At 40.7% G+C, this 26,373-nt stretch overlaps 1 protein-coding gene across 1 annotated transcript in view; it reads right to left on the reverse strand.

Annotated features, from left to right (window-relative positions):
- Window positions 1-22,208: 22,208 nt before the first annotated feature.
- The window catches only part of igf2b (insulin-like growth factor 2b), an 8,672-nt gene continuing 4,507 nt past the window's right edge, over window positions 22,209-26,373 (reverse strand). Inside the window, 2 exon segments of the mRNA XM_034215907.1 lie at window positions 22,209-25,701; window positions 25,703-25,810. Coding sequence (XP_034071798.1) covers window positions 25,570-25,701; window positions 25,703-25,810 — 240 coding nt within the window. The 3' untranslated portion in view covers window positions 22,209-25,569.

Raw genomic sequence — 26,373 nt, forward strand, 5'->3', positions numbered from 1 at the left:
GCAACATGGGGCCGTGCATTATCATGCTGCAACATGAGGTGATGGTCGTGGATGAATGGCACAACAATGGGCCTCAGGATCTCGTCACGGTATCTCTGTGCATTCACAATGCCATCAATAAAATGCACCTGTGTTCATCGTCCATACCATACGCCTGCCTGCCTATACCATAACCCCACCACCACCATGGGCCACTCGATTCACAACATTGACATCAGAAAACCGCTCACCCACACAACGCCACACGCGCTGTCTGCCATCTGCCCTGAACAGTGAAAACCGGGATTCATCCGTGAAGAGAACACCTCTCCAACGTGCCAGATGCCATCGAATGTGAGCATTTGCCCACTCAAGTCGGTTACGACGACGAACCGGAGTCAGGTCGAGACCCCGATGAGGACGACGAGCATGCAGATGAGCTTCCCTGAGACGGTTTCTGACAGTTTGTGCAGAAATTCTTTGGTTATGCAAACCGATTGTTGCAGCAGCTGTCCGAGTGGCTGGTCTCAGACGATCTTGGAGGTGAACATGCTGGATGTGGAGGTCCTGGGCTGGTGTGGTTACACGTGGTCTGCGGTTGTGAGGCCGGTTGGATGTACTGCCAAATTCTCTGAAATGCCTTTGGAGACGGCTTATGGTAGAGAAATGAACATTCAATTCACGGGCAACAGCTCTGGTGGACATTCCTGCTGTCAGCATGCCAATTGCACGCTCCCTCAAAACTTGTGTGATAAAACTGAACATTTTAGAGTGGCCTTTTATTGTGGCCAGCCTAAGGCACACCTGTGCAATAATCATGCTGTCTAATCAGCATCTTGATATGCCACACCTGTGAGGTGGGATGGATTATCTCGGCAAAGGAGAAGTGCTCACTATCACAGATTTTTTCAGATTTGTGAACAATATTTGAGAGAAATGGTTATTTTGTATATATGGAAAATGTTTTAGATCTTTGAGTTCATCTCATGAAAAATGGGAGCAAAAACAAAAGTGTTGCATTCATATTTTTGTTCAGTGTATATACACCCAGTCTTCCTGAAAGAAGCGCTGAGCTTCATTTAAATCTTGAGAGAAAAAAAAAACCATGGGAAATGAAAGGGGACACAGCAAATACATGCTGCCATCACATCGAAGTTAGAGGCCTTTGCATATTTAAAACCAGTGCCAAATATGTAAAATCTGTAAACGTTTTGTAAAATTACAGTAACAAACTTTCAATGGCCACCAATCTGCAGATCACACACATACATTTTACAAAATACGTAACAAAGATGTTAACACTGCCGACAGTCATTATTTTAAACAGTATGAACACATTTAACGCAGAATGCTTGCTCATTCATTTGTTTCCCTCGACCACGATGGTTGCCATCGTGTGGTCAGATCCTAGGTTGGACCGGTCACTGATGATGGAGATATTCATCACAAGTTCTCCATCAAGGCATGCCTCAAACTCTTTTGTGTCATTTTGAAGCAAATTAAATGATAGGTTGGCGCATAAGAGATAATGAATTAGGTAATTGCATTCTTTTTAAACTGTCACTCTTAGTGAATTCAGAGCCATTATTACCAGCTGCTAAAGCAACGCTGGTATTGTTTTCACCTATTGAGTCTGCATGTGTGTGTCATCATGGCAATGTGGTCCTGAAGACACACAGCGGTGGTTTTGAGTACTTTGCCTAGTGTTTAAATGCGACAGATTTTGTCATTGCGATATAATCACAACCGTACAAGTTTCCTTCTCATCTTTTTTGCAGGTTCCATACAATATCTGAACTGGTTAAGTGAAGAGCAGAAGCCACTTGTCAAATTTTACACAATAAAAAAAAAAAAATCACAATAGTAACCAAAGTATTTGTACAATACAAATACCATACCTAACAGGTCTTCCCACAGGTTTTTCTAGATATAAAACACTGCATGAAACTAGAAAGAAACACAGAAAATAAACTCTCTGCCTCTACTACTTTGTACCATCTCACAGAACTATCCACAGTTCAAAGGCTGTTAATTTTGGTCAAACAACCATTTGCCTATACAGTGCAACTACAAGGCTATCTACTGTATTTGAATGACAAAAGATGAAATACACCTTAAAAATGTCCTTTGTATAGTATTTCTTCAGCCTATGTGCTCGAATACACAGTCTTAACTGTTGGAACTTGTCCAGGTATGTTAAGTGGGAGTGGACTTGAAATCCTTAACTCAAGGTGTAGAACAATTAAGTTATCAAGCCAATTGCATTACTTACTATAATTTGAATTTTGTTTTAAGTCAATTAACGCAGAAATCCGAGTTTAAATTACACACAATATTAAGTTGATGTAATTACCAACATTATTACGTCAACATAACTTAGAAATTAATGTTTGCAACTTAAAATGTTTATCTAAATCAATTAATTCAAATTTGTATCTTGCAACCATGCATTTAATTAAGTGGTGGTAAAAGGTCCCCTGAATGACTTTTTAGAGTGTGGTCAACAATGTGATTGAAAGTTAGAAGTCCATTCACTTCTCTACAGTTATACTACTTGTATTATTTCACTGATTTCAGCATCAGTGCTACAATGTCAAATGTTTCCAAATTTGATTTTGTTTTGAGCACACTGTCAGTCTAAATGAAAAGCAAAGCACCAGAGTTAAACATTCCCCCTCAGGCCCTCGGGCTGTTTGACCTGTTAACCTGCTCAGTAAGACATACTGTATTTCAACATTGATGTCTTAGTTATGGCTGTACTGTTCCTTTGCTGCATCTGGTGCGATATATATCTATAGAGCATGTGCTGTGAATCACTGTCAGATGAGAGGCTGTTGTAAATGTCAGCTATAGGGCGGCCAGCTGTACCGCTGTCTGTGTCGGAAAGCTATTTGGGAACCGCTGTAGAAGTGAAACTCCCAGTAAACTGGGCTGGGGGTCAGTGAGCACAGCCCAGCCATATGAGGACAGCCAAGGGTACATTTGGATATGCAAAGCCTCATATGGAAAACAACTTCAACAATGTCGACATAATGGCTTCTCTAACAAGGACCAGACGTTTAATTATGCTGAGACGACCTGGCTTTGAGGCAGTACAAATTGTGTTTATTATATCATCTGGCACACAAGAAAAAGTGTGTCTTAGCATATTCCATAAAAAATATATGTCTTGTATATGTAACAGGGCCTGCCAAATGTGTCACAGCACATTAGGATCTTATTCATATCCACTTAACCTTATGGGAAAAATCTAACTCTGTTAAGAATTATATTTTATGCATTGTTCTGCCACAAAGCCTCCCAGCTTAACTGAACTATATGGTTTGTATTTAAACAGTATATCTCAATTACCTCAGTTGCCCAGAGAAGGAACAAACTCACTTAATGATTTCATGGGAAAGAACAGGTAATAGGATGGGAGTGCAGTGATGTACGAGGAGGTAGAAAATACGTAAAGCTTTCTGGATCCAAACAGCTGTATGGTACCTTCTAGAGTTTCTTGGACAGACACAGGCAACAGCTAATACCCTGCATATTGCCTGAATATTGGAAAGAAAATGGCCCACACACGGTATGTACAATATATGATGTTCCAGCCCACCATTTCACCGCAGTTAGAACATTTTCAAAGGTCATGCAGGTTCTTACTCGTCCTGCGAATAACATGAGAAATGTGATGTATGGGTCCATCGGGCCACACAAATATGAGGTGATCCACAAAAGAGGCAAAATCAGTTTTGTATGTTACTGTCAGTGATGTTGTACTGACAATGTTGACAACCAAACCTCAAAAGCTATGCAGGGAACACTTTCCATACCTCCTACTGTTTGCCAGGAATTTGTGTTTAAGGAAAGCAAACACACTCCGGCACACGAACACACACTCACATGAGATGCAGCCTAATGAACATAGCAGAGCAGCAAGTCATTACACATACCTCATTCATTTCCTCGTACTGTTTTTGGTTATTGCACACGTACAGCTGCAGACACACACACGCACACACATCAACATGTACATCCTCCCAGGCACACAATTTATCAGACGGACACACATAACATCACACATAGTCGCAAAATCGCACCGGCTTGCTCATTATTCATTATCTTTTGTTTGTGACGCTGTGTTAGCAGGGAAGCCCGGCTGTGAGCTAACCCTACCATGTTTTTCTCGTCTCCTCTGTTATGTTGGGCACCTGTTGTGTGCTCAACATGCAGACAAATGCACATCGCTCTCACACAGTCCCACACACTACTATTTTGCCATGTGCTATTAATAAATTGAACAGATCTAAATTATTTCCATTCCACTGACAAAGTATTTGGACATAAGTCCTTTCTCTTTATGTCCATTCCTCTGGGTATTTTCCAACATATGTTCCATTCTTGAAATGTTTTGCTATATTGCTAAGTATCAGAAATTCTGGTAAATTTTTTTAAATTCCTCACAATGAAGATGCCACGTTGAAAGAGAAGTGAGACCTTTTTTGATATTTCTCAAGTGAACTGCTTGTTTAAAGGAAGACAGGGGAACAAGCTGCGTTAGAAAAACAAAGTGACCCCTGGGTGTTATTTTCCTCCAAAGTGTTGTTTTTGCGGGTCGATGGGTCTTGCTCATTTTCACACGTAGAGTGGACAAAGTCAATGATAAAAAGTGTTATCGTGCGCTTTAATCTCCCTGTTTTTCTGCTGTTGTCCCCCTCACCCTTCCCCCCACTCGACAAAACCCCACACTGATGACACATTGAAGCTGAGCTGGCAGACACATCATCCCTTATAATCAGACTGCTGGAAAGCACAGGCCCCTCTGGACTCTGTAGGGGACACGGAAGAGAAAGTCATACTGCTGGAATGTGGACTGGGACAGGTGGAGGGGGACGTTTATGGGAAAAAGTCCTTGCAGCGTCATCCCTGTCCCCTCTGCTGCACAGTTTCCTTCAAGAGCGTCTGCTGGCAAAATTCCAACAACAACTCTGGATCCTGCGCCATGTTTTGTTTGGCCGCTGTGATTATTTTCTTAGAAAGAACATCTTTATTGATAAAACTTTGTGTGTTGTCCGGAGCTGTTTTGCTCGCTTTTTTGTTTTGTTTGCCAATCCGTGGCGAGCACTCGCTCTCCCACCTGACTTGCTGAAGATACATAATAGTGATGTCTTTGTTTTCCAACTACATGTTTGTTTGTAAAAAACGGAATGATTGGAACATAGAAATGATATTTAAAAAATAAACTCACAGGATGTTTCAAGTTTCAGTTTGCAATTATGAATCTTGTCATATTTTAAGGATCTTCACTTTGCCCATCATTTCATCAAAATTGAAAATAAAAAAGCTGTTTTTTTTGCTTTTGGCATCCAAAATGACCTGCAAGATCATTTCAAATAGATAAGCAGAATTCATGTTATTTGCATCGTTAAATAGTCAAAGATTAAGTAAAGAAATAGATAGAAAATGTTTACTTTAAATAACCCACCAGACATGGATGTGCACAAGTCCGGGTTACCCAATTGGAAACCTATTTGCCCTCGTTGGCTGAGCCTCCCGTCTAGAGAAAATCGTTTTATTTTTTTGGTTTGGTTGCATAAATAAATGTAGCAAATATTTGCTCATGTGAGACCAGAAAACAGCATTTCACACTAACTTCTATTACGTTTTTAAACATGACCCAGAGGTTACCCAGAGTTGTGAAAGACATTTAAAAAACATGACGCAAAGCAATGCCCTATGCCTTTAGTTTTACAGTTGACAGAGCATCTAAAAAAAACAAGACAGAGTAAAGCGCTTTAAGTAGACAGATGTTATAAATATAGAACAAATGTTGAATTGTTTAATACCAGGTTTAATTTAGACATGGTCTTTATGTTAACTTTTAAAAAAGCTGCTTTTTTTTTACTTAAAATGTAAAGCAATTTTAAATGAATTTCCAAAAATGGTGGCATCTACATTTTGGAGGTTAGAGCAGGGGTTTCCAAACTACGACCCGGCCATTTTGCAAATTAAAAAAATATGATGAAATATGGCCCACAAATGAAACTTGTGCTTATATTGAACTTCTTAAATATAAATGTAAACATATATTACGCAGTAGTATATGTTTCCCTGGATCACTACACAGTAGTATTCATGTGTTAATAAGCCCACTTTTCAAATTATTTCAGTCAATTAAAGTTGAAAACATTTTCCAACAAGTCTTAGTTGATAACAAAAAAGCCCAATAATTTATTTACATAAGAAGCTTGAAATATACCCTTCCTATTTCCCCTTATGATAAGCAATCCGAGGCTTCTGTTCTGAATGAGCTGCCAACAAAATGAATGAAACCCTATGGAAAGCTGTGATGTTGCCTGTTTTTTTTTCTTAAAGCATATTCAAGTAACAAGCATAATCTACCTACATTTTTATTGATTTTGATAACTTATAACTTAAAGGTGGGGTAGGTAATTTTGGAGAAACCAGCTCGAGTGCGCTAGAATTTGAAAATACACAACCGGAAAAAATCTGCCACTTCCTTACAGAGCCCCTCCTCCAACACACACGAACGCGCACATGACCAATGAGGGCACGAGATAAGTTTGTGCACAGATGGAAGGCTGACAGGCAGGTAGGCCATCCAGTTACTTTAGCCGAGCCGGCTAAGATGATTGGTCGTGCTTTCTACAGCGCTACGGCTTCCACAGATTAAAAATGTTTATGTATTTATTGTCAAAGCATTTAATGTATTCATTGCTATCGGGGTGTTAAGAGCATTCCATGGAATATAACAAAAAGTGTTTCTGAAATAAATTACATACCCCACCTTTAACTTATGAGGCAATATACTTCACCTCTAGTGAGTGACTCAGCTCTTCGTATATTTTTCTGTATGTTGCCCTCAAGTGAAAAAAGACACCCCTGGTTTAGAGCAACAGAAATTTGAAACATCTGTGCACATCCCTGCCACCAGCACCTTACTCTCCCTGGATCATGCATTCAATACAGTCTCAGTACAGCTGAGCAGCTGTTAGAGCAGTAACAGGTGTTAAAAGAGTCCTGAGCTGATGCACAGGTACAGTTTGTCACACACAGAAACTCACAGGTGGCTCTCATCGCTCTCATTGTTTATCAGGCTGCAGGTGGCCTAACCTACGGGGCTAATAACTGACATTATTATTAAACACACTGATGCAGGAGAGACATGTCTGACACTGAACACAACGTCTATTTAAAAAATGTGAAAAATAAATTTGTTTCAGCATGAGTTCCAATAAAGACAAATTGTTATTTGCAGTGATGGCCTGGCAGTAATTGCTACAGGCAGCAGTTGATTCACTGAGCACTCGTGGGGCTTGTAAGCATCAGTTTGCTTGGAGTAACATCTCCCTGTTCGACCTGGCCTCAGACGGCGAGCTAACTCTCGCTTTAATGATAATAATAAGACTAACATGGTATAGCCTCTTTCCCTCGGAGCCCACAATTACTAGCCTGGCACACTGCGTACGCACACAGTCTGTCTGGGGAGCAAGCCACTGGATAATTCCTGGTTACCTGTCACAGCCACTTCTCACAAACACACTTAACACACATAAACCTGAGAAAATGGTTATGAACACACATGCACAGACATGCGTTCAGGAACATGTAGGAATTATCCCAACATGTACAGAGAGCCAAACATGGATTTGCAGCTAATTTTCCTGCCCAGAAATGTCTAGTTAAGGTGGAAGCACCGCTGTTACCTCATCCCAAGGGGTCATTCAAAACCCCAGAGGTTATCTGCAATGAGTACTGTGGTAATTCACAATAAAACAAAAGCAATTTTGGGGTGTTTTTGTAGCGTTATATATATATATATATATATATATATATATATTTATTAAACGGTCAAAAGTCAAATCAAGCAATCTGATTGGTTCTTAGCCGTGATATACTGAGCGTATACCACGGGTTGAATTGTAAGTTACTTTTCACAACAAGTCAGTATCCCTCCGCGTCTGAGAAAAACAGTATACCGTTGGGCTGAAAAGCTTCGCGTCGGGCCGAACCACGCCCCTTAGCTGTGATATAATGAGCATATACCACGGCCTGTCGTGAGCTATTGCTTAAATGTAGCATTATTACTCTTAAGTTACATGTTTTAAAGACTGACTGTGACAGCCAAAGCCTGGTTTCTCCAACATCCAATAGTGACCGAGCCAGTAGCTGATTGTGTGTAGTCTTAGAAGTGACTGAATGTCAGGTTTAATACCTTAGACAAAAACTGTTGTTAATATTTTTTTTACTTTACTCTTACTCTTGAAGTATTATACATTTCCCCAAGTATCTATAAAATGTAGTATTACCAAGTAGGGTTTTGCAAGTGCTGACAATAACCCCAATATGAAATATAGATATCATGTTAGCCATAATAAATAACCGTAAAGATGACTAACCACTTTTTTTACCCAAGCCTTTTATTATATCGTAATATTTTAGACGATTATGTGTATACTGTATGATTTGTTGTTCATATCTTTAATTCTGAAGTTGTGGAACACAACACAAGTATATGAACACCTACCCTGTGAGTATAAGTGTCAAAACAGCATATCTTATCTAATAATCACATGAGCTTGTGAACTCAGTTCCACAGAAGGGCTGTGAATCTTCATTATAATCTCTTTCTGTTACTTTTATGACTCAGTCATATCCTCTATTTTAGCCCTATCTGGCTGAACATTAATATGTTCCTTTCTCATGGCCCACTTGCCCAGTTTATCTCAATCCATATATTTGCTTTTCTCAACAGGACAGCCGGTGGAAGTGATTTTTGTACTCGCAGGTGTAAATATTGAACCATGGACTGGTGTCCAATGAGGTCGTTGGCTGCTTGCCGTTAACCCCCAGCGCTCACTAAGGTAATGTGGAAAGATCCAGGGAGGGCAGGGTGCATAAAGTCGTACGAGCCAAGTTGCACACATACACACAAAAAAAAAGATCCAAAGGGAAAGAAAAACACACACTGCTTTCATATTCTGTATTTCAATCATTGTTGTTTGTTCTTGTACTTTATCTATAGTGCTTAAAGGCTTTGTCACAGAAGATTAAAAGCCTTAAATATAAGGTTTACATTTAAATGCTATGGATTTACCACCTCATGGTAGCGGGCAAAGCTTGTTTTCCTCCCTCTTTGTCATACATACCATTTTTGTTTTTTTCTGTTTGCAAATTGCTGGCAAGCAAATACAGCTTTTTATAATCTTAATGTTAGTTCAAGTCCTTTTACGATCCCTCAAGTTTTTTTTATCCCCCATTTTCATTCATTTATATTATTGTATATTTCCTCTCAAAACCTTAGTATTATTTACGCGAAAGAATAACTAAATAAACTTCACTAAAAGCTTGTGTTGTAACATTGGGATAAAAAAACACTCTTCACCTAAGAAAGAAGTAACAAACTCTCTGATCCAAGTGGCCCCTTATTTTTACCACGTGTTTAAGGGGATGAATTCAACATGGTAATTCTGAACACACACACAAATATATCCACACACAGTTTCTCATCATTGTACAAGCTTCCAGGCTTTGAACTCGGTAACACCAGTGGTCAAAAGTGCGTCTAGCCCTTTTGGATGTACGCCGGCTTTTTCTTTGATAAATGCAGTAAAGATCAGAATGATGAATGCTTTCAGTCATAATATCATCTTTTCTTTTCCATCATGTCTTGCATCATTGTGCATATATTCTCCACTGTGGCACAGTTTACTGGTCTCCCATAGGCAGACCATTAATTGCTTGGCGCCTCTCAAGAAAAAAACAGGAAAAAAGCAAACAAAGAAACAGTTTTGTTAATTGCCTGCTGCTGTTGGCTGCTGATTTGGCCCAAGTAGTAATGCCAAATCTTTTGGAACACACACAAACATCATGCTGCCACCCATCATTAGCAGGGCTCCGTGAACACTTTAGTGTGTGTGTGTGTGTGTGTGTGTGTGTGTGTGTGTGTGTGTGTGTGGTGTGTGTGTGTGTGTGGTGTGTGTGTGTGTGTGTGTGTGTGTGTGTGTGTGTGTGTGTGTGTGTGTGTGTGTGTGTGTGTGTGTGTGTGTGTGTGTGTGTGTGTGTGTGTGTGTGTGTGTGTGTGTGTGTGTGTGTGTGTAGGTATGTGTGCTTTCGATGTAAGTTTGTTTTTACATGACTGTTTGTTTATGTTTGTGTACCTGTGAGTATACGCGTGGGTTTTCACAGTGAAACCTTTGTCATCACTTGTGTACCAGACTGGTGGTGGCACTGCCATTACATTTAAGAACACACACAACACACACACACACATATATATATATATATATATATACATAGTCTTTGAGTTGTGGCATTTCTGGATAAGTTCCCATCCGCATTACTGAAGCATGAGAGTGAAATTGACAGTCTTGGGCTGAAGGATGGCACAGCAGACACAAACAACTGCTGCCAGATTCCATGGCAGGTATCACAATGGTTTGTTGCAGCCAAATGGCACAGTTGCAATGTCCTTTTCGAGCAATTTCTTCACAAATATTTGCGCTCTTCTGTCGTGTTTTTGTCTGAGTGTGTGCGTACGTGTCTGCATGGGCTTTGACAATATCTGAAATGTCTGCCATTCTTAGACAAAGTAGTTGTTTTGAAAATGTAAGCAAACGGTAATTATGTAATTTGTTCACATTGCAGCGTCTAGGGGAAGTGTATTAATGTAGGACCGGATGATGCGCAGTCTGCCAGTTCCTGAATCCTGCAGAAATCTTTGCACAGAAGGACAGGAGTTGCAGAAAAACAAAGAGGAAAAGGGTCAAGAAGAGGAAGAGAAAGAGAGCGATAAAAGGAAAGAACTCGGTAACCCCTGGACCCTGGCAAGGCACGGAGAAATGGAGCTTATCTTGTTTATGTGGTGGAGATAACTAGAATGCTCATCTGGCCAGGGAGAGAAACCTCGAACATAGCTGTATGCTGACACTGGAGACTAATAAAGACTGGAGCCTGTGTGTGTGTGTGTGTGTGTGTGTGTGTGTGTGTTGTGTGTGTGTGTGTGTGTGTGTGTGTGTGTGTGTGTGTGGTGTGTGTGTGTGTGTGTGTGTGTGTGTGTGTGTGTGTGTGTGTGTGTGTGTGTGTGTGTGTGTGTGTGTGTGTGTGTGTGTGTGTGTGTGTGTGTGTGTGTGTGTGAGCATGACAGTTGGACATACAAATGCTGGCAGACGCTCAACTGTTGCACAAAGGTCCAACTCAACACTTGTCATTCAAAAGCATGTAATAACATCCACAGGGATCCGTGTAAGAAAATGGAAAAACCTGCAGAAGTTAGCAAAGTCCGCAACTCCCATGTCGTTGTTTACTATCCTTTTTAGTAAATCAAGTGTGAAAAGTCTTTGCCGTTTAGATTTAGTAACTTGAAAAACTACAAATCTTGTTGTGAATATGATTTCTCCAGCTGTTGTCAGTCCATATATTTGAGTTTAGAAGATGGCCCTTTCAGTGCTGCTTGTGTTGTTTATCTCTACCTGAACAGAAATAATATTACCAGCTACTCCAACAGAGAGTCATCCAACAGAGTTATTTGAAGTGACGGATAGGTATGGATCATGGTCTGCCTTGTAATTAAGAGAGATTGCTATTTTCCCCTCAGAATGGGCTCTCCTATCCTGATCTGTAATTATATGTTGTTCAAACATAGAGGGGAGTGTCCCTGGTTATTGTGCAGCCTGCTTTACCACCACAACAAGTGCCTGCATCCCTGATTGTCTGCCTTTGCTTTTACAGATTTAAATTATTTTTTAAGTTTTGTATTTACAACAAAGTGTGATTTGTTTCCTTGCCACCGTTTTGTACCCTTCACTGTCTTACCTATAATGTGCCTAATGGATCCTACCAGAAAAACATTGCCTGTGTGTTGGTGTGTGTGTGTGTGTGTGTGTGTGTGTGTGTGTGTGTTGTGTGTGTGTGTGTGTGTGTGTGTGTGTGTGTGTGTGTGTGTGTGTGTGTGTGTGTGTGGTGTGTGTGTGCGTGTGTGTGTGCGTGTGTGTGTGTGTGCGTGTGTGTGTGTGTGTGTGTGTGAGTGTGGCGTGTGTGTGTGTGTGCGTGCGTGTGCGTGTGTGTGTGTGTGTGTGTGCGTGTGTCCAAGGTCGTGCCCCAGTGACCTTCACATAGTGACATTGACGTGCAACAATGATGAATGCCCTGATAGAGTGAAGTAAGGACACACCTGGATAATGTTAAAGTGAGAAACTCAGAAACTTAAACGTTACAAGATGCTGACCTCCTTGGTTAATTAAGTGCAGCGTTCTGCTTTTAAACATTTACTGCCACCCACTTCACTCTTCCTGCAACACCTTCAGATAGATTTAGCCTTTAACTAATGCATGAATATTTCACAAAAGCAGAAAGTGATAAAGATAAGCTGTGTTGGAAATGTATTGGTGTTGGCTGATGTCTTTCTTTAGTCGGAAAATAGGAATAGTTTTATTTTAAAGCGGCCACAGAGTGTAACATTTGACCCCTGTGAATAAGTATAGCCCAGGCGGTCTCTGCACCACACACAGAGTATGTCTCAGTGTAAAGCTGTGATCCCCTTGTTTTCCAGTAAGAGGAAAATGTCATGCAATGACCCAGTGACCACACTGGAAACCACTTCCCCCTTTGTTGTGATTTTGTATGGTTTAATTTTCCCATGTTCTTAAGAATTCAGTCTATTGTCACATCCACATTGCTTTGCTTTTTCTCACATTCTCCCTTTCAATGATGGGTTGGCCAAGACACCAAAAGCCTACATTATTGCAAACATTTACCAATAGCATCAAAGCACTCCATAGTTAATGTGTGAGAGGAAAGAATGGATCTCTCTCACTTTCTAGGTGAGGATCAGTGTGATGCCCCTGTGGGTGACATTGTGTGTCTGCCTCTCACCTGCCTCTCATCTGCAGGTCACTCATTAGATTAAACTTAGCTTACCTGGGCCCAATGTGCTACTACTTCAGCTCCTGCAGAGGCTCTAGTCTCCCCTCTCACTCCTCACTGCCTTAACAGACAGACTTTGGTTTTGCACAGCACGATTTTAAAAGCAATGTATTTCTACTGGTAATGTGTTTCGTGCCTGCAGCACGTCTTTTTCTCCGGTCGGGGTCGTGGAAGACCGGAAGCTGTGTGGTTCATAAAAACATGTTCTTACTCATATCAAGCCACAATTATTGCTTTTATTTTAAATCGTATAATTTCTGACTTTTGTTGGCCGTCTGTGAGGAAAATAAATGGGGCTTTTTTTAAATCTTTTTTCCTTCTAATTTGTTATTCTTTTCAAAATAACACACTGTTATTTACTCACCAATAACACACAATTATCCTTGCTTTTATTTATTGGTTTAATTCCATAATCTCGGGCTTTTTTGGCGTCCGTCAGGAACTGAATTTCAAAATAAAAATAACCGGAAACAGACGTAGGCCTCTAGGAGTTTAGGATGGCCGAAGACATTACACTACCCATAATCCCCAGCTATCGTTTAGGACTACAGTCCCCGTGATTAATCTTCAAGCTCTGGGATTGGATGTTGGAGTGGCAGTGTGCCAAGTTTATGCCGAGCGTCAAACAGCTGTTTGAAATGGAACGAAACCACGCCAGACTATCCAAAACTGGAATCGAACGCCCCCCCCAGAACTACACATGCTGGCTATTGTGTTTCACAAAATGTTCTATGGGACGTCTCTACTGAACGTTTTCGTTTTTCCTACAATTAGAAGTTGCCAGTATTAAACACATTGGTGTTATCAAATGTAGAACATATAATTAATAAATGGGTGAAAATCGCTTGTGTCCATAATGCGGATGCAGCATTAATACCCACATGACAGCTCATTGTTACTTTGTAATTCTACTCCACTAACATTCAGAGGTTAACCTGGTATTTTTACTCTTCTACACTTATTTGAGTTACTTTGCAGATTCTGATTAATGATGTGAAATATAAACAACCCTTAAATCAGACTTTAGTTACACCTGAGTAAAATTCAGGGGAGGTGATTGTCAAGTGCCAACAATCAGGAGAGATATTTGATAGTTGGTGCTTGAGAAGACTAAACATTTATCTGCAATTGACATGAATGGAAACGAGTAATAAAGTATATTCATTACTCGTTATTCTCTACTAATAGTTAATTAAAGACTGTATATTATGGCTATTTTGCACATCCCTTTCAAGATTTCAAGATTTTCAAAGGTTTATTGACATATCACAACTACAGTGTATGCAATGAATGAAAATCTTGGGTCACAGGTTCCTCAACAGCGCATTACAAGACATCTATCAATATGTGTGTACCTCCACCATTAAACTGTCATATTCTGCACATTTCTTATACTAGTATCTACATACATAAGAGTATAATTCATATGTATAATATCAGTTAAAATAAGTGCTTCAACATAGTTAACATTGCAGGAAAGCAATATATTAGACGTTAAGTACTTTGTCAGGCTTAATATTTATCTGTAGATAGATACCCCCAAAGTTGTTTTCTTATTTAAAAGAAGACCTTAATCTAAAGTATTATTTAATGTTTAAATAAAGGTTAATTCGTTTTTCTGTTTTGCACATCCTCCTATTAATATCTTTGTACATCCTGCACTAAACTGTTTTATTGTAGAGATGACTTATAGTATCTTCTTGATTTTTTATATTCTATATTTCTATCACAGACTTTCTACTTTCCCCCTGTGAAAGTATGTAGTATGTCTTTTTTTAATCAAATATAACACATAAAAACAATAATTCAATAACGTGCTTTAACCACTAGGCGGTGCACACAAGGTACACACAGCCATAATAACTTTTTATTATTAGTGTTGGACACTTATGTATGTTGAAGATGTGTAGTTGTATTCATGCTTTAACATAATTTTACAGCATATTGCTATACTATTTCAGACTCAGTATTTACATTCTGATATTCAAAGAAAATCAGTAATATCTTTAAAAACTACAAGTCCTTTTATATCAGCTGTGCACCGTTATGGTGTAAATATAACCTATCTATGAATTATTGGGGGGGGGGGGGCGTGTGGTGCAGTGGGTTGTGAGTTGGTATTCGGATCAGGAGGTCACAGGTTCAAACCCCACTGCAATCAGCATGTCGTTGTGTCGCTTTGGATAAAAGCGTCTAACAAGTGACATGTAATGTAATGTAATTAGATCAAATATAAAAGTCAGCCGAATTAGCGTTGATACTGCAAGGAGACATAGTGATGATCCACGTCAAGTATTCAGTTTCGGCGGAATTTCTTCAGTTTTTCCAAAGGTCTTCTCATCAGGGCTCTATAAATAAAGAACTACGGCAGATCTGTAATATGTAATGCAGCCGAACCGTGTATTACAGTGCCGTTATGTGATGACCTTCAAAGAGAAAAGCGAGAGCACTCGGAATTAAGTATTATTTTATTCTTTTACAATGTTTTCCGGATTTCATATCATATAAACACCAAATCCCTGCATGCATTGCGGCTAAAACATCCAATCAGCGAGCTTAAACCATAGCTGAGGATCTTGGGTAATCGCTGGAAATGGCTACGTCTGTTTCCGGTTTATTTTTATTTGAAATTCAGTTCCTGACGGACGCCAAAAAAAAACGAGATTATGGAATTAAACCAATAAATAGAAGCATGGATAATTGTGTGTTATTGGTGAGTAAATAACAGTGTGTTATTTTGAAAATAATAACAAATTAGAAGGAAAAAAAGATTTAAAAAATACAGATTTCAGTATTCTGAGGCTCTGAGCCCCATTTATTTTCCTCACAGACGGCAACAAAAGTCCGAAATTATACGATTTAAAATAAAAGCAATAATTGTGGCTTGATATTGAGTAAGAACATGTTTTTATGAACCACACAGCTTCCGGTCTTCCACGACCCGACCGGAGAAAAATACGTGCTGCAGGCACGAAACACATTACCAGTAGAAATACATTGCTTTTAAAATCGTGCTGTGCAACACGAAAAAAAGGGGGAAATCGTGTTGGTGAACACGAATCAATAGATTAAAAATTGTGTTGGTGAACACGAAATGCCATGAGACTGGGTTGGGATTAGAACGCTAGCAGTGATGCGAATCCACGTAGTGGCAATACATTTGCAAAGCCTGGTCACTCACGTAATGAGTGTACTATGGTGTGCAATTACTGCCTTGTCCAAAAGGTAGGCCCAATCTGTCCTACATGCCCCCAGCTTTGTTCTACAGTTTTAGAGTAGACTGTTGCTCTTACCTCTAGTGGCTCATGTGAAATGTTAGGTAAGACTGGTTGTGTGTACCCAGATGAGGATTCTGGTTTTGAACCTTTTATAGCTGACGCCATTGTGTCATTGGTGGGCCATTACAAACGGTTTCCGATAAAGCTACTCCGTGACACAGGTGCTAAGCACCAGGGGCGGATCTACCAGGGTGGCATGGGGTGTCAACTACCACCCTAAACAATAGCCTTGCCACCCCAGCTGCCACCCCAGTTGGCATCTTTGTTTTGAAAGAAAAGTTGTGGCTCATCGGACATTTATGAGAGAAAGTCTCTAATGTCCGAGTGCAAGTGAATGCAGCACAATATGCACGTCATGTAACCCCTCCCCCGGTCCTGGCGCGAGAGTGGAAATATGATTGGTGGCGAATTCACTTGAACGGGGGGACGGCGCAAAACGAGAAGCCTTTCGGACAAAAGTACTGAAGGAATGAGGTAGTTGCGGTCTACAATGACAGAGAAGAGAATGTCAAGTTTGGCTGTACTCAGCATTGAATCAAAACGCACTACAGCTGTTGATCTTAATAAGTTTGTGAGGCGTTTTGCTGAACAAAATAGTAATCGCCGCATTCAGCTGTAATAGACATGCCAACTTGATGCTCTGCTCACGGATGACTCGATGAGAATAACAAACTGTTAAGATGATGACCTTGTATGCGTGTATATATTTTTTCTTTGAGGGGGTCTGCCCCCAAAAAACTGTTTTAAGTCCTGAGAAAGTAAAATAAGACGGTGTGTAAAACTACACTGCCCAGCCAACAGAAAGTAACCACTTTGATTTAACTAGGCCAGTAGGTAAGGACCTTCCACTGGATAATAACTGCAGCGATGTTTATGTTTTAGCTGAATACACGTTTTTTAACCCTAACTGATGCAGTTAGTCACTTCTTTAATGTTTGTTCTTTCTGATGTAAAGTCAAGGTTGTAACTGTATATCAATAATGATATAATTACTTGTTTTTCAAATTTGAAGGAGGGTGAGCAAGCATTTTGATGAACATTCATCATTAACTCCTCCAAAAAATATAGTTTATTCAATGATAAATGAATATGTGAATCATAACAGTTCTTCACTATATCTGTAAAAACGCTAACAAATTAAATCTATTATTATTATTATTATATATTATATTATAATAATAATAGATTTTAATTTGTTCCTAACAGCTGATAGGAACAATATGATTGTTAATAGTATCATATTCATTCAGACAAACATCGATGAGACAGTTAATTAATGTACTTATTGCAGCAGTCTGCATAGATTTGGTACCCCTGCTGGTCTAAGAGTGAAACAAACTCATTCAGTTATTGTTCAGTTAAAATTCATTAAATTACGTCTGCCACCTTATAAGGCTTTACTGATGTGCCACAATAATATCACCTATGTGATTGAGTTAAAATATTAATATTGTGGCTTTCCAAGTTAACATTGATTGTAGGGGTGTAACGTATCACAAACATTTCGGTTCGGTACGTACCTCGGTTTTTTAGGTCACGGTTCGGTTCGGTTCGGTTCGTTACGTTTTCGGTAAAGCAGAAAAAAATTATCACAAAACATTAAAAACAATTTTTTAATTAGTGTTAAACTGTGACTAATGGATTCAAATAAATACAAAATATAGTAAAATAAACATTAAGGTACAGCATTTCGATGAACTGAAATAATCTGTATTTGAACTGAACTAGTACCTAAGCAGCCAGCTTGACATTAGGACTTGCTTGTCATTGTATTTTCATGTTGTTTAAAGAAAGATGATCTTGTCCACATTGCTTGCTGAAATGGCAGATCTGCTGGCACTAACAATGTCTCCTGCTGTGGAGAACACCCTCTCTAGGGACAGTGGCAGCAGATACAGCCAGGTAGCGCTTTGCTAACATGGCAACATAAGGATATTTGGCGTTTGTAATAGCTTTGGCTCGGTCTGAACTTTCTGCGAGTGGTGGAGGCTTACATGCTAGTGGGAGTTGGGTTTGCACTTCAGTCTTTTTTCTTTTGGTACCGGTGATATTCACATTCGGGTGATGCCTTTTCAAATGAGTGTGATGTATTGCCAGCTGCGTAACCAATGTTAGTTGAACAATGCCGACAAACAGCTTTGGTTCGGTCCACCTGTCTTTGTCTGTTATCCTTGTACGTAACTGCGAAACCAAAATGTTCCCAAACCGGAGACTTCAATGATGCTGGAGGATTTTCAGCTCGACTTTATCTGCGTTCGCCATTTCGACAGTTCCTCAAATTACTGACTACATTTGAACGCATCCCTCTGACCAGCTCTCATAGTATGCCTCTCGTCCAATGAAATGACTTGGTCGCTCTATGATATATACCTGAGATTACTTCCAGAAAGTTGTTCATGTTCTCAATTTTTTACGTTTAACGCTATATTCGTTCGGTACACACGTGTACCGAACCGAAGGGCCCGTACCGAATAATTTCAGTACTGGTACGTGTACCGTTACACCCCTAATTGATTGATATGATTGCGATTTAAATCAGCATATACTTCTGTCAGGGGATGCCACCCCTCAAAATCTCCTGCCACCCTCTTACCACCCCATGAATATTTGTCTAGATCCGCCCCTGCTAAGCACTCATTTTTCTTGGGCTCTGTGTTGCTGCAAAGGGTGATTACTTGCAGATGAGAGGGATGGAGATGGGTTGGATTTGTGTGCCACGTCATCTTATGGAGCTGGACTGTGAGCTGGTTCGGTTTCTTGTTTCTGTTGGGGTGCGCCCTGAGTTACAAGCTGAGGCTGTCTGTATGATTCTGGGTAATGATATGGCCGGTGGTCGAGTGTGGGCTGGTTTTCCGTTGCCCTCTGTTGTTTCCAATCCTTCGGGGTCTGAGGTGTTGGAGAAGAGTTAGCTGGTTTTGCCAGGATGTTTTTTGGCCTGTGCTGTTATCCGTGCACAAAGCCGAAAAGAGTGTGCTCCTGAGTCATGGGGTAAGGCACGTTGGGTGCTTTCTGAACGTGTAGTTCCACTGCCTGAGCTCCCACCGTCTGGTTCGAAGGGCTGAGAACCAGAGGGCTGACTCTTCCCTGTCTGAGTTGTGGGATGAGGGGCTGCCAGTTGACAAGGTCAGAGATGGAGCCCCGGGACACTTAGTTCAAGGGGATTTGCTGGTGCCCAAATGGGCACCCCTGTGATGGTGACTTTGTGTCATGACAATCAGACATAGACCAAAGACTGTTTTTGCAGTTCTTAAAGTGTTTCGCTCATCCTCACTGCCCTAAAGTTGGATCTTGTATTTTAGACATTGTAAACTGATACCAAAATGATTACGACTATGACTAAAGCCATGTAAACAACAAATATAAACATAGACTCCGAGGAACTCTGATATCCCGGACCCTCTTCTCTTCTCCTCATGCAGTTTTACTTTGTGCAAAATCCACTAAAACTTCCACTTCATTGTTAATGTGTCAGAACCTACGGTTACATAATTAGGAAAGCCTCCTTGCTGCTCCTGGTTGATTAGGAATCAACAATTAGATAGTTTTGTGGGGCGCTGAAGAAACACAATCGCCTCTTTATACTCTGGCTTTGCCGTAACCACCTCGGAGCCCATGCGAGGACTGGATTATATTTAATATTATGAAATAAAGCTCTTTTGAGGAATAAGCTTACATTTCAGATTAATGAGAGAGGGATAGGGAGAAAGACAGATAGAGCAGTGGATGGTCACAGTGCACACAAGGATTTTAGACTATTCCAGGGGGCCAGTACAGTTTGTCCCGGCCTTAGAAGTTCTGTGGTATGACCCCCTTTCCCTCTGATTCTCCCTCTCTCTGTCTCTTTCTCTCAATCTCATTCCCCTCTCTCCATCCCTCTTTTCAGTCCGCAGCAATTAGAGAGGCAAAGTGGGAAAAGAGGAATGTGTGAGCACGCTTTGTGAGGATTGGTAGAAAGAGAGAGAGAGTACAAGAGAGAAAGTGAGAGATAAAGAGAGAGGAAGAGATGAGAGAGACACAGAGGAGGGGAGGAGAAGAAAGGAGAGGAGAAGGCCTGTCTTAATTGGCCTGTGTGGCCACGCTGGGCTGTGATGGTCTGGGCTTGCCAAACCCTGTGCCTCAATAGTTGGCCTGGCCTTACATGCATCCCGTGCATCCGGCCAACCACAACTAACTCTAGTGTGCTCTTTGGCAGTTTCCAATGTCAGGCCTGGGAGAGTTGTGCCACCCACATCTACTCTGCTCCACAGTTCAGGAGGCCTCTCTTATGGGGATGGATGCGTGGGTTTGGTTCATGGTTTATTTGGCTCCACCAGTTTCGGTCGAGTTGTCTTTTCTGTGCGCTTTCTATTGTTTTCTTATTTAGGACAAGGGATGTTATGCCTAGGTTACAAATTTAGAAGCAGTTGTAAATTGAAATCTGATATTAAGATAAAATGCACCTAGCCAAAATACATGCATACCTTGGCTTGGACACAAGAAGAAATACTTTTCCAGTTCTGTTAAGGTTTTGTGTATCAGTCATTATTCACTCTAAGCCAGACAATACATGTCTAACTACATTGACATCTCCTCTTTTTTTTTGTTTTCAATGCCATGCCAATGTGGCATCAGATCAAACTTTCAAACCCAACAATCAGGGAAAACAAGTATAAGTCTTGGCGCACTGTGGGCCGGTTTGGCTTGTTTTGTTTGCCTTATGTGGTGCCAGACCGAGACCCGTCAGACTTAGAGGTGACGTGACGAGCCCTGAGGACTAGAGTGTCCCTGATCTCATTACCAAGCTCTATAGAGAGTCAAACATAAACACCTGCAGGGAACAGGCTGATTCCCAGAGAAGCTGTTAGAGAACACACACACACACATATGTCAGTAGGTAAGAAAAGTAATTGAGAGAAGGCTTTTTTATTGGGAGTGACACTAAAAAGGAATGCTACGCTAATAATGCATTTATCAATAAAGGGAATGGAGTCATTGTGAAGAATTCACTAGCTGAAAATGTGCATGCATGATCAGTATGTCCATCAATTTGTGAGAACTTGTGCAGCCTCTAGCCATCCTTCAGAAATAAACAATTCCAACAGCATCCACTTCCTGCTGAGTGTTTTCCCTCTTCTTCAACTTCTTAGCACGGCCATAAGGTTTCATGAGACAGGCAATGGTGATTTAATTGAGCTATTTATGAACACAAGCTGCTTTACTATGATAGCCGACCAGCTTTTCTACATTCCCAGAAGCAACACATGTGCATCTCATCATTGCAATGCAGAACGTTACACTAACTCCAGAGAAAAGGAGATTGCTGCTCTTTTGACGCCAACCTAAAACAGAACATAGAGCTACAGTAGCAACTCGGCTGCACCACGTTAAACCCAGTGCCTGAAAAACTGTTCCATTCTGGGAACAAAGCTCTTGCATTGTAAATCTGCCCAGTAACAGACATCACATGAGTGGCTATGCGCATGCATGTCAACAATGAAAGGTCGTTCCATTTTCAGAATACGCATGTGATAATTTGAGACATGTCGGTTACTAAACTTAGCCACTGAAGTGCATTTTGCTCCATTAGTTAGCAAGCCGCTGGAGGATGGTGGGATGGATGTACGGATGGGTGTGTATGAGGCAGTGAGAACAGGTCAGGTTAAGTGTGGCATGCAGCAGAGGAAGGACTGAGGAATTGTGGTGGGCCTGTTTGCCACTCTGTGAATGCTGATTTACCACTTTGGCACACTTTTCCCCTATCACCGAGCAGGAGCAGACGCACAGACGTGGACTCAATCAGAGATGGAGAGAAAAAAATATGGGAAAGAGTGAGGGTGGGAGAGAGTAAAGAGAGGGTGCTAAAAGCAGCTGGAGGTTCTCCCCAAGGCCTTAAGATCTAATCAATCATTTACAGGGTACATGTAGTTTAATTGATATAAAAATACTTCAGAAATCGCTCTCAAGCTCAACAAACGAGAAGTGTAAAGAATATGTCAAAGACCAGCAAGTAACCAAACAAAGCAGTAATTATTTTAGACATTGTATGTTTGATAAAATGTTTTTTTATTGATATTTAAAAATGAAAGTACATGAATTGTGCATTTCGGACGTTCTAGCGTGCAGAGGGTTAAATCAATAAATACACACAGGCTGAATGAGCTACTGACACAGAAAAAAGTTGCCATTGCTCGGCAAGGTATCTCTTCATATTCAGCTAAAAGAAGTGGTTGTCTTCACGCCATTGAAAAGAACACTAGAGTAGCCTGTTTGAACATTACAATAGTGAATGGATGCAGTCCTAGCAGGAAAATATGAAATAAAATAGAAAATATAATAATTTTTATCAATAATAACAATTTAATAATAATAATAATTGCACTGCCTGCTTTGTTGCACAACTGAAGTAGAATTAATTAGAGACAGGACGCAGCCTTGATAGTTCAGATCTCTCTGACAGAAGAAGATTTAAAGTATTGGCTTGACTCTTCATCATGATGCACGACACAATAGCGGAGGAGAACTATATTGTGCCACAGAATGACTTTGTTTTCTGACATGGGCTTCAGTGGTTTTTTCACAAAGAGCTAAATCATTGTGGCCAGGTAAGGGAAACAACCTCAGCTGCCCTTCCACAACACGATTACCACTGACACTCGGAAACTACTGCACTTCTCCCTCGGAGAAACATAGACTGTTTAGTTTTTTTTCCTGAGTGCTTCAGAAATGGTTCAGTTTGTGATAGTCCCTCATCAAATGCATAATGGATGGGTTATTGGATTATTGTGGAGGGGTAAATGGCAGGCTAAACCACCCTGCTCCCCCTCGCCATGCAATACATACTGTTGATGCGTACGGATCAGTTCATTGTCTTTTACAAACAGAGAAGAAAGAAGACAGACAGACAGACAGTGAGGTTTAAAGCGGTGGTATGCTCTCTCCTTAATAGACAATGACCTTTGGGTGACCTTTGATGACTACTAGCATCATAGCAACATCATTACCTCCAATAAGGCATCAACACAATGACTCGTGTAAGTCACGTGTAAGCTAACCACTAAAATCTACAACTGACCGGACAGCTACAGCCTCGTGACCCAAACCAACACGCGAAAAAAATCAGTGGCACTGGCACGTAGGCAAGATGCTCTTTAGAAGATCATAGGACACCATGTACAATTACAAAGACATGATTTAATGAAGGACTGATCATTTCTCACGCCATCAATACTAAAGTGGCTTCAAAACATAGTGGGTTTGAGTACAATCAATGTTGAACAGTTATTTTTCCAATAATAAAAAGTCATTCATTTATGCTTTCTTTTTCACAGATTAAACCCTGACAGGCTTCTGGAAATCCATGCAGATCAATGTATTCAGAGTATGTGCCTATTCCTATGACATAACACGCCTAAGCAATCCAGGCTATGCTGCTGTTAAAATATTAATTTAAAGTAACTATGGCAAACGGAAAAGGAAAAAAAAGACATTATTTTTGGTACAAAGCAATCTACAAAAAAGCCTTACAACTCCAATTGGAAAACAGAGATCATACAAAATAAATCCGTCAGTTGAGCATCAGTGCTACGTATATTATTTGGACCAATTTTCAAATATATTTTATAACAAAATAAATAATGCCTTTATACAGTGCCCTTATTTGTATTTCAACAAACAAACAAAAAAGCTTGGCGGCTCATTACGCAAGATACAGCTCAGACTAAAGGAAAATAACACAACGTCCCTGGAAACTAATTATATATCTATATATATCTATCTATATATATGTATGTATATATATATAAATAAATATAGATATATAGATTGTATATATACACATATAGATATATATGTTCAAGTATTGTTTTTCAGGCAAAAGCATGTGAATACTACTGATATACAATAAAAATAAAATGTTAGTTGACATTATTGCTGTTTTTTTCCCTTTGAATTGAAATGTTGTGCCTTTCTTTAGAACTGTAAAATAACATTATAACATAACCATGGAAACAAAAGAAAAGCCTAACTTGGAAAAACAGGAATGTCACGGTACAGAAACTGACGGGGTTTTCCTTTTTTTGTTCATTGAAACATTGATATGAAAAGAAAACAGATAAAAGACACAATCAAATATAATCATCATTATCCCACTTGTTCTTTGTCCATTCCAAGTTACTTCCTGCGAGAGCAGTCTGCAAAACCATGGCAAACAGGAAGTTCTGTCCCAGAACTGTAGTACTGTCCAAATCCAGGCGGTCCACGGTGTCCCATATGTCCCCCACTGCTCCCTGTGTCTGCCAGGGACAGGAAGAACAGGGACTGGGTTTCAGGTCCCCCTTGCCGCTTACGCTGGCAAGCTAGTGATGAGCGGCCGCGGCACTCGCTGTGAGCCTAGATGCCGATACAGCCCATTTATTTTCTCAGTGACACTTCCCCCCTTGACATTGCCACTGCCAGGAGCTCCACCATATCCTTTATCTTCCTTTTTTCAAAAGTCACACTTTCCTTAAAACGGAAAGTTTTAATATTCATTCAAAGAAAAAAAAACGTGCTTTTCAACTTCTTCTTTGAGTCCATTCCCAAAGTTAGCACCATGTCATTTTTTTAAGCTACACGTTCATTGTTCATAAAAAAATAGTGCCATTTTTTTCTTTTACTTTGACGTAATCCGTGGCAATGTGCAATTTTGCAGACTCTTTTCTGCTTTTTGTTTGTGATCAAAAGGTGCTGGAGCAGGAATCTAATTTTTACAAAATAATTCCTTACAGTGTGGAAGTCCCTTTATAGGTAGAGGTGCAAACTAATAAGAAAAAGAACTAACAGAGATTTTCTTTTTGCCTCAAGAAAAATGATGTGGAATGGATTCTTTCATGCAAGCTGCTCTTCACTTCAGTTGTCTTCCACAAAGACAAAAAACATTCCGCTGGGTGTCCTCTTGACACTTGCAAACCACAGATCTCTTTCTCTCTCTGTTCTCCCTTCCCTTTTCTCTCTTGCTTAAGGATCCACCTGAATTGCATTCAGCCGAATTGTTAACTTTTGTTCATCGTTTTTGTTTGTGCCTTTTTGTGTCAGTGACTGAAAGAGAGAGGGAGCGAAAGAGTTCAGACAGGAAGAATGTGAAGGCATGTTTGTGTGCCGGAGGAGGGTAGGTGGTTGTGGTTGTGGTTTGGGGTTGGGGTTGGGGTTGGGTTGGGGTTGGGTTGGGTGGGGGGGGGGGCATTTGAAAAGGGGCCAGGGGTCAAGAAGTAGTGGATGAGAGCAGGGGGAGGGATTGGTGGGCTCGGACAGGGCAGGGGAGGTCAAAGAGGACTGCCACAGAAATGACGTCAGAGACAAAGCTATAATCCCCTAGTCTTTTTTTCTTCCTCGAAACTCTTGCCTGTGCAAAGGGCTGGCAGCGGGCTCATTTGTGGTTGACATAGTTCTCCGTGGCGAGCAAGACAGGCGGCAGTTTGCTGGGCAGGCTGATCAGGGACCTGTGGAAGACTGCCTGCTCCTCGGCCTTGATCTTCTCAGCCTGCCTCCGAGACTTTTTTGGCCCTCAGGATGGCGGGGACGCCCCTCCGGAGCCGCTGGGCCGCCTTCCTCTGCCACACCTCGAATTTGGAATACCTGATGGTCCCATGCTGCTTCCTTGGGACTTCCTATTGTGGCGTGCAGGCGAAAAAAAGGGGAAAAGAGGGAGTTCATTAGTTGTGATTAAGATACACTGCAAGTGCTTCATTACAAGGAGGAAAGCCTTGTTTGTTTTGCAATAAACATTCAGTCATTGTTGGGCCAGTCAATGGAAACAAATGTCATTTTATATTGCCCAGCGTCACAACAGACTCGCCTTGCCTCCGACTTGCCCTTGTTTTGGTTTCCTTGACTGAGAGAAGCTGTCAACAAGTGTTAGCTCAGCCTCTTTAACATACTGTCAAAGGAAGGGCGGTCACTCGCCTCATATACATATGAGGAGCACATGTCGTTCACCCAACGACCCACCGAACTGGACTAACCCCGTTACGTGAAACGCCATATAAACGCACTTGTCATTCCACAACCTTCTATTCAAACCCAGCAAACTCTTTTAAAAGCTCTAGGTGTTTTGCTCGAGCACCCCCTAGATTGAGACCGAGTGGGCCCAGTTGTAGCACCCCCCCCGCCTAGAATGTATGCGCAAGTAAGCCAGATGCTCTGTCCTGATATTGGCTTGTTTTGTCCTGCA

The sequence above is a fragment of the Gymnodraco acuticeps genome, unplaced genomic scaffold (genome assembly GCF_902827175.1).
Source record: "Gymnodraco acuticeps unplaced genomic scaffold, fGymAcu1.1, whole genome shotgun sequence".
NCBI lineage: Eukaryota > Metazoa > Chordata > Actinopteri > Perciformes > Bathydraconidae > Gymnodraco > Gymnodraco acuticeps.